Below are 9,286 nucleotides of genomic sequence, written 5' to 3' on the forward strand. Positions count from 1 at the left end.
AACAGCTAATTCTTAATGTGTATAACATAAATATATTCCTTTAATATCTATAATCTATACTCAGTCTAAAAACACACCGTACTCTGCAGTCGTCTGGCTCAAAACTAGAAATAAAAACACCAAAGTTCTGATCCTGATCATGTTTTGCTCATCGTCCCGTCACCATGGAAACACTGATGACTGATCGCTGGACGAACGTACACAAAAAAATTATTATTTTAAATAAAATATTCACATAAGTTCGATACATATAAGGTGAGCGGCAACATTATGTTTAGTAAATGCAAATAAAAAAATAAAATATAAGTTATTTTTACCTCACGACAGTTGCTGAAGATTTGCGACATCTCCGAGATGACGTTCGTCTGTGATTGGTCAGCCCGCCTGCCTCGTCATCACTACACAGGAAGTGTGTTCGGGGACAAGCGTCGTGCCGCGCCGAGCTTCAGTGATTTTGACCGATCAGAGGTGATTATTAGCGCTAATCAGCGATTTGTTCCCCGTGTGTTTGAGTCATGGTCGGGGTGAAGGTGATCGGGAATGACTCGGAGTTCCAGGCGGAGCTGAGCGGCGCCGGATCCAGGCTGGCCGTGGTGAAGTTCACCATGAGCGGGTGAGTGAGAGTATGTGAGGCCTCCTGCAGCCGAACCCAACAGAACCGAGAACACATACATACACACACACACCTAGCCGGGGAACGAGAGTCCGAACCGGGTCAGAACAGCACAAACAGACCCGCCACTCAAACACACGACTGAACGGAGGACAAGAACAGAACCAACACCGGCATGACTTGGCAAAACACACACACACACACACACACACACACACACACACACACACACACACACACACACACACACACACACACACACACGTTGGGTTCGGGTACACAATTAAAAGAACTGTGTTTTGTTGCGTTGTTGTCAGCCGAAGTCTTGTGACACAACATATTTACTTGAAATCCCTCTGAGATTTTAAGTTTAACAACAATAATTTAACAACATATTCACATTTTGTTTAATGGTCACATGACATGCAGGTAAACATAACATATTTATATATTTTAGCCAGTATTTTATCATTATTAATTAATTAATTATTTATTAATAAATATGTGTATTTATACATTTTAATAATGCATTTTTATGATTTATTATTATTAAATTAATAATTGTCAGGTTGAATATGTAGTTTAAAACTGCTGCATCTATTTAGGAGAACGTTTATAGTATGTTTTTATTTAGTACATTTATTTTTAATGCTATTTAGTGCTATTTTCAGATGATTCGAACAACATCGCCTGTCAGAATTGTTGTTTTTAAACAAACCGATTTAAAGTCATTTTCATTTCTTATTTTTTTTCATGAAATATTGCAGTATTTATTATAAATGATTATTCAGTGCACATCATTATTGTTTTAAATTCATGTTTCTCGTAATCTTGAATCAAAATATCTTCCCCTCCCTCTTGCAGCGACATCTCTTCTCTGATGATGAGGGCGGGGTAACCTGTCACTCATATGAGATCCACCAATAGCAAACCACAACCATCCAATCAATTCCTCACAGACAAAATCAAGCCCCGCCCTACATTTGTTCTTGTTCCTGAAGCGTTTCATTGGATATACGGCACAATAGGGAAGAAAAAACAAGTGCGAATTCCATTTCATGCCGACTTTAAGGGAAGAAGTGTCCTAATTTTAGGGCTGAGATGATGGTTTTTCTTTGTCCAGGTGTCGTCCGTGTGTCAGAATAGCTCCAGCGTTCACCATGTTGAGCAACAAATACCCTCAGGTTGTGTTTCTAGAAGTCGACGTCCATGTCTGTCAGGTGAGAGAGCGCTTGTGATTGACACTAACACATGTTTACAAAGTTTACATGTTTAAGTCATTTCAACTTAAATTATATTAAACTGACTTTAAAAATTAAGTTGAATCTTGTATAACTATAAAATAAAATATAAAAAAGCAAAAAGAATAAAAAAAATTAAATTTAAACCCTTATAAGGTCTTTGGGGTCTTTTTTTTTTTTTTAGTTTCTTTGTCAAAATTACATGAAACTTTGTACAGTTGTTAACACTTTATTGATCTACGAAAAAAAAAAAAAAAAAAAAAATTGGAGTGATATCTTGTTTTTATGTTAGTGTCACACTCAAGAGTCTTTAGGGTCTCCAGAGAGCCCAGGCAACAAAATGTAATTTTATAACAAAATAATTGTTTTTTAAAAAAAAAAATGTAATTTTACTCTGTTTATTAATGTTTTTGCTTCATATTTGTGCAGTTTTTGGAGGATTTATCATATTTTATAAATTTATATAAATAAAAACTATCATATTTACAAGTAGATGCTGCAGAGCTCCTCTATTTGCTATTTGACTGACTCTTTTCACAAGTATTTTTAAGTTGGATTCATATCTAAATATTATAAAATCACAATTAGGACAATAAAAATTACTTTTTGTCAAAGTTTAGCATTTTTTGTACTGAAAAAGAATAAGTTTTTCAATAATGTTGATTTTGAGGATGAATTTTGTCCATTTTCTAAGTGTAACAGTATTAAAAAACTGAATTTTTTTTCATTACAAAAAAATACTAAACCTATACAAAAAGTAGCTTTTATTGTCATAATTGTGATTTTATAATATTTAGATATGAATCCAACTGAAAAAAAACTTGTGAAAAGATGTCCTTCAGTCAAGTCAAATAGCAAATAGTGGAGCTCTGCTGCATCTACTGGTAAAAGTGATAATTTTTTTACTTTTAAAACTGCATTTTCTAAAAGATGGGCAAAACCATGTCAAGTTATCCATGTTATCCCCATGAATGAAAGTTAGAAATGTGGGTCTTTTATAAAGTGAATTTTACATAAAAAGCTGTTTTTGTATAATTTTTTTTTTCATTTATTTATATAAATTTATAAATTGTGATAAATCCTCCAAAAACTGCACAAATGTGGAGTAAAAACATTAATAAACAGAGTAAAATTACATTTGTTTTATTTATATATATATATATATATATATATATATATAAAAATAATTTACAGTACAGTCCAAAAGTTTGGGATCCGTAAGATTTTTAATGTTTTTAAAAGAAGTTTCATCTGCTCACCAAGGCTACATTTATTTAATTAAAAATACAGTAAAAAACAGTAATATTGTGAAATATTATTACAATTGACAAAGTAATTTATTCCTGTGATGCAAAGCTGAATTTTCAGCATCGTTACTCCAGTCTTCAGTGTCACATGATCCTTCAGAAATCATTCTAATATGCTGATTTGCTGCTCAGTAAATATTTATTATTTTCAATGTTGAAAACAGTTGTGTACTTTTTTTTTAAGGATTCTTTGATGAATAGAAAGTTCAAAAGAACAGCATTTATCTGAATAGAAAGCTTCTGTAGCATTATACACTACCGTTCAAAAGTTTGGGGTCAGTAATTTTTATTTTTATTTTTTTGAAAAGAAATTAAAGAAATGAATACTTTTATTCAGCAAGGATGCGTTAAATCAATCAAAAGTGGCAGTAAAGACATTTATAATGTTACAAAAGATTAGATTTCAGATAAACACTGTTCTTTTGAACTTTCTATTCATCAAATAATCCTGAAAAAAAATATTGTACACAAATATTTTGTATAATTGTACACATTAAATGTTTCTTGAGCAGCAAATCAGCATATTAGAATGATTTCTGAAGGATCATGTGACACTGAAGACTGGAGTAATGATGCTGAAAATTCAGCTTTGATCACTGGATATAAATTACTTTGTCAAATATATTCAAATAGAAAACAGTTATTTTAAATTGTAATAATATTTCACAATATTACTGTTTTTACTGTATTTTTATTTAAATAAATGTAGCCTTGGTGAGCAGACAAAACTTCTTTTAAAAACATTAAAAATCTTAGTGGTTCCAAACTTTTGGACTGTACTGTATAAATATTTTTTTGTTACAAAATTAGATTTTGTTGCCTGGGGTCTGTGGAGACCTCAAAGACCCTGAGTGTACTTCCCAAATGAAGACTGCACAAGGGTTAAAGTACATACATTCTTAGTGTGGCATGACCAAAATGTTTATTTTCCTTCTCTTAGGCAACAGCTGCAGCCAATAATATCTCAGCAACGCCGACGTTCCTGTTTTTCCGAAACAAAGTGCGCGTGGACCAGTATCAGGGCGCAGATGCTTCCGGGCTGGAGGAGAAAATCAAACAGCATGTGGAAAACGATCCCGGGAGCAACGAAGACTCGGATATTCCCAAAGGCTACGTAAGTACATGCAGTCTGCTCCTGTACACTGGGTTTTACTGGGTTCCTTTCACTCATGAACTTTGAGAAGTGCCACATCTGTAGTGTGAGTGTCATTTGTTGTGTTCAGATGGACCTGATGCCGTTCGTGAATAAGGCGGGCTGTGAATGTCTCAATGAGAGTGACGACTGTGGCTTTGACAACTGTTTAATCAAGGACTCGTCTTACCTGGAGTCAGACTGTGATGAACAGGTGGAAATCTTAATGCTGTACCTTTTAAATGTCATGTTTACATGCAAAGGAACTGACAGTGTTTGGTCGCACAGATTCACAAGCTTGAAGTCTGTCTTAGATTTAAAGATGGTATTGTAATTTTCTGTATTTTGTTGCACAGCATGAGCTGTATCTAATGGCCGCTAATCTGAAAGTGAAACTGTAATGTTGATCTTATATGAGATCAGATCACAAGTTACTGTCAGTGTGAGTTTCTCAAGTACACAGACCGTGTGTAAATATGATCTGTAGTGTTGAACGATCTGCGTTTGTTTGCAGCTTCTGATCACAATCGCCTTCAATCAACCTGTCAAACTCTTCTCCCTGAAACTGCTGTCTGCTGAACTCGGTAAGAGACGTCTTTTCTGATGAGTACGATCACAGCGAATATCAGTGTTCTGATCCAAAGAGAGACATTGTCATGTATCGATATGAGTCTTTTTTTAAACACATAGTATTATTATTTCTGTCTCACAATCATTCAGATGATCACAGAAGTACTGGATAAAAGTTTATAATTCAGATATAAACACTGATGTCTAACAGTAGTGATCAAAATAGAGCAAATCACCTTTTGAAAGTAACATGGTGCTTCAAATAATGATTGTAAGTTACATTGTTACACCAGTGGGTGGCGACAAGTGACTGTTAAAATATGTATTTGTCATTAAATGATTCATTCAAGAGATTTGTTTAGAAACACTGATTCATCCAGTAATGAAACAAGTGAAGTCTTTGAGTGAGTCATTGGATCATTCCCTCAAACTTTTTAAAAATGTATTCAAATTAATTATTTTTTAAATAGACTGCAGCAATTAACATTTTGTCAGAACCTCTATTTACTATTGCATGTTGTTTTGTAAATTCAGAATCATGCAGCTAAATAAAATGCAAAAAAAAAAAAAAAACTTATTTTATTTTAGCTAGTTAAAGGTGCTATAAAGGATGTTTTGTTTTATATATTTTTGCAATATTACTTGAAACTGTCTTTACTAACTGATAAAAGACTATTTATTAGGTGCACTGAAAGGAATAATATCAATATACATCATCTGTGCACGAGGTAGGGCCTTAAAAACATCATCCCTCTGGCTTGTCAATCACTGCCGTGACGTTCCTTGTGTGAGACGTGCGCGGCTGCAGATTGAGTTACCTATATATAAAATAAATAAATCAAGAAGAATCAGGAATGTTGTTTGATTTAAAAGAACAAAGATAGGCAACAACAGCTGCATTCACTGTGCAAAATGATCTGATATTATAATACATGTCTGTTTACATAGAGACAAACTGACTGTTTAAACATTAATAAGTTGGCAAAACCGGCATTTTGACCAAGACGTGCTTATGTCTGTTAAATTTAGCCCTTCAGCCCTGGTACAAAAGTGCTATTGATCTCTGATGTTGACAGTGTTCCCATTGTCCTTTCATGTGTTTTCAGCTCAAGCCCCAAAGAGTGTGAAGATCTTCATTAATCTTCCTCGTTCCATGGGTTTCGATGATGCGGAGAGAAGCGAAGCGACGCAGGCACTGGATCTGTCAGAGGAAGACTACAAAGACGACGGACTCATCCCGCTCAGATACGTCAAGTTTCAGAACGTCAATAGTGTGACTGTACGTTAAATTACACTCTTAATGACAATACAAAATTTAAAGTATTTTTTAACAATATATTTTTCTTAAACTACATTAAAAAAAAACATAAAAATAAACAAAAAGAATAAAATATAAACAAATAATAAAAAACAGAAACCACAAGATCTCACTTCAGCATATTAAAATGCACTTGGCATTCCTTAGTGTAAAAATTACCCATCAATAAAATCCAAATGTCTTTTTTTTTTTTACTTTTGTAAAAATAGTCAATCTTTAAATGTCCACCTTATTTAAAGGGAAAGATCACCCAAAAACAAAATGTGTCATCATTTACACACCCTCTAGTTTTTCTAAACTTGTATGAGTTAAGATTATATAATTTGAAGAATGTTGGTAACCAAAGAGTTGGTCCCCATTGACTTCCATAGTATGAAAAAAATATAGTTGATGGTTCCCATTGACGTCAGTAGTATGAAAAAAATAAATAAATAAAAATGAGTAAAAAACAGTTGCTGGTCCCCATTGACTTCCATAGTATGAAAAATATAAAATAAATAAAAAATAGTGGTTTGTCCCCATTGACTTCCATAGTATGAATTTTTTTTAAAAAATTGCTGGTCCCCATTGACTTCCTAGTATGAAAAATTGTAGTGGTTGGTCCCCATTGAGTTCCATAGTATGAAAAAGTTGATGAATTTTTATATTTGAGTGAATATTACGGTATTTTGGCCCCCTTGTGTTTTAAAAACATTTTGGGAATCTGAACCATTTTCCGTAGTACTTGATTTCTAATCTTCTAATCAAAGGTTTCTCATTCTCCACCTGTTTTTGTTTTCAGTTATTTATTAAGTCAAACCAAGGAGATGAGGAGACGACAAAAGTGAACTACTTGACGTTTATCGGAACTCCGGTCCAGGCGACAAACATGAACGACTTCAAACGGGTTAGTCAATATTGTTAACCTATAGTATCACCTTTCAATCAAATCCTGATGAATCCAGTCTGTCAGACATTATTTTCAGGTGAAAATTTTATTACTTAGCATCATGGAAGTAAAATGTGGTGCGCTCGATGTTTTTGCGTGTCAAATGCAGGTTGTGGGTAAGAAGGGAGAAAGTCACTGAAGAGGAAAAGAAGACACGACATATTGCTGCAATCTCTCCACGGGCGTCTCTCTCCGCCAACATGACTGGGCAAAATCAACACACACACACACTCACACACAGCGGAGCGCTGCATACGTCCCTCAGCTCGCCATCAGAGGGGGAGAGAGCGAGAGAAGACACAGCTTTGTCTCAATGAGGCCGTGTATCACGCATCATTTTTATCTGAAAACCTCCTGAAAATGTTCCTGTAAATAAAGTCGATCCTTTTTCAAAGGCATGTGGCTACTGTCTGTCTGTCCTAACACTTCAGAGCTGAAACTGTTGCCTTTTCATCATTTTAAACACCTTTAATATAAAATTAATGCATCAAAATGCTTTTTTCTTGAAAAAATTATGTGGTGGTGTTCGTGATCTAGCCGCTGGGTGGCAGCAGACGCCATGTAATCAGCGCGTGTCCGCGGGAGCGCGTTCCTGTGAGGAGCTCCGCTATTTAAAAACGAAATGAAAATGTATAACAGGTTTATACATAAAAACATTAGCGTTTGTTTGGAATATTATCCTTACATTTGTTTAAATCCTATAATTTGAAAGAAACACGAAATGGGGACCATTTACAATCATTAAAATTAAAATGATTATTCATATAGGTTAATAAAATAATTTGAATAACGTATTTCATTAAAGAATAACATTTCCTTGTATAAAACACATTTGTAAACATTGCGTTTTAAATATAATAAACTATTTTTGGAGGAAATATAGATGTGGTTTTTGAACTACAAAGGCAAACGTGTTTTAAATCAGTATTTCTGCTAAATATATATTTGAGGACATATTGATAATTAGCCATTTATAGAAAAATTAAATATCTAACGCATGTGACTTATTTACTATTCGTCATTGTTCAATTAGCTTATTAACAAGAAACGTCCATATACATAAGCTATTAATTAAAAAACAAAAGAATAAAACCATTATTGATAAATTTGTTTAATCTCCGATTGTAAATCTTAAATCGATCGAGATGAATAATTGAAAAAGTCGCGTGTAAACTCGCTGTATTTAAATTACGCTTTATTTCACATTTGGTTATTATTAAATGATCAATGTAATAATGCTCCTTATACCATGCACAAGTCACAAGTAAAATATTTTTTAATTCTAATTTAATTCTGTCGGGTATTGTTTTTGGGTTAATTTGTGAATATTTGTTTTCATAATACGCGATGTTTTCTTTGGAAGATTATCAGATTATGATTGAGCATAAATGAGACACTTAAAAAAACGAATTATATGCTAAATGAAATCGATGATACGTTTCATAAAAATAAATAATTTAATAACGGACATTATTTTTGTTAAATGTTAAAAAAAAAAAAGTATGTCTTTTTATTCAAGATGTGTTTCACACATTTTTACAATTGTAGTTCTATAATTAAAGCAGTCATATATTTTAATATAGGCTAAATGTATTAAATACGGCCAGTTCAGCATATTCACAGTGAAACCTTCGAGACTCGCCGGTCCATCTGAGGTTCATTTCTCAGTATAATAAACTCTGAGGTGTTATGCTGCCATTTTGCTCTATAATGTTCTGTAAAAGAGACTGAACTCACAGGCCTGATGATTTGAAGCAGAACTGAGATTGTGTTGAAGATGTTGAGCGCTTTAACAGACTCGATTTCGGGTCAGATGTGGTTAAACAGGATGTTGGACGGCAATGAAACATGTTCAGTAATGTAATAAGTGCATGAAAGAGGGTTCAGTACTGCGTTAGCGGTCAGCGGAGAGCTGCTCTCTGGATCCGGACGGTAGTTCAGTAAAAATGGGAACACTGAGTCAACAAAATGAACGAACGGCTTTCAAACCACATTACCCTGGAGTCGACATCAGACGCGATGTTCCTCATGTTTTTCATTTGAAGAGGTTTTTAGGAATTCGGATGAAAAGTCACTACTATAGCTGACAGATATCCGTCAAGCAGGTGTCGTCGTGTGAAATCTCACAATCTGTTTAAAAAAAACTGACACACCCTAAAAAAAAGAAAAGAAGTCAC

The 9,286-nt window shown here is 33.8% G+C and overlaps 1 protein-coding gene across 2 annotated transcripts; it reads left to right on the top strand.

Annotated features, from left to right (window-relative positions):
- Nucleotides 1-387: 387 nt before the first annotated feature.
- Nucleotides 388-7,518, top strand: txnl1 (thioredoxin-like 1). Of its 2 annotated transcripts, XM_067375719.1 has the most exons (9): nt 475-613; nt 1,478-1,655; nt 1,737-1,833; nt 4,102-4,275; nt 4,385-4,507; nt 4,808-4,877; nt 5,970-6,142; nt 6,963-7,067; nt 7,219-7,518. In XM_067375719.1, the coding sequence occupies exons 3-9, from the start codon at nt 1,774-1,776 to the stop codon at nt 7,246-7,248; spliced, it is 735 nt and encodes a 244-aa protein (XP_067231820.1). In that variant the 5' UTR covers nt 475-613; nt 1,478-1,655; nt 1,737-1,773; the 3' UTR covers nt 7,249-7,518. The 2 variants fall into 2 exon arrangements, with proteins under 2 accessions (XP_067231819.1, XP_067231820.1); XM_067375718.1 differs by lacking the exon at nt 1,478-1,655 and having other exon boundaries at nt 388-613.
- The last annotated feature ends 1,768 nt before the right edge of the window (nt 7,519-9,286 follow it).

This window comes from Chanodichthys erythropterus, chromosome 22 (genome assembly GCF_024489055.1).
Source record: "Chanodichthys erythropterus isolate Z2021 chromosome 22, ASM2448905v1, whole genome shotgun sequence".
Lineage (NCBI taxonomy): Eukaryota > Metazoa > Chordata > Actinopteri > Cypriniformes > Xenocyprididae > Chanodichthys > Chanodichthys erythropterus.

Bases quoted from the DNA above. Each gene is read 5' to 3' on its own strand.
- txnl1 (XM_067375718.1), top strand. From the start codon at position 516: ATGGTCGGGGTGAAGGTGATCGGGAATGACTCGGAGTTCCAGGCGGAG. The intron at 614-1,736 runs GTGAGTGAGAGT...TTCTTTGTCCAG, and splicing joins GTGAAGTTCACCATGAGCGG to GTGTCGTCCGTGTGTCAGAA. The intron at 4,878-5,969 runs GTAAGAGACGTC...ATGTGTTTTCAG, and splicing joins ACTGCTGTCTGCTGAACTCG to CTCAAGCCCCAAAGAGTGTG.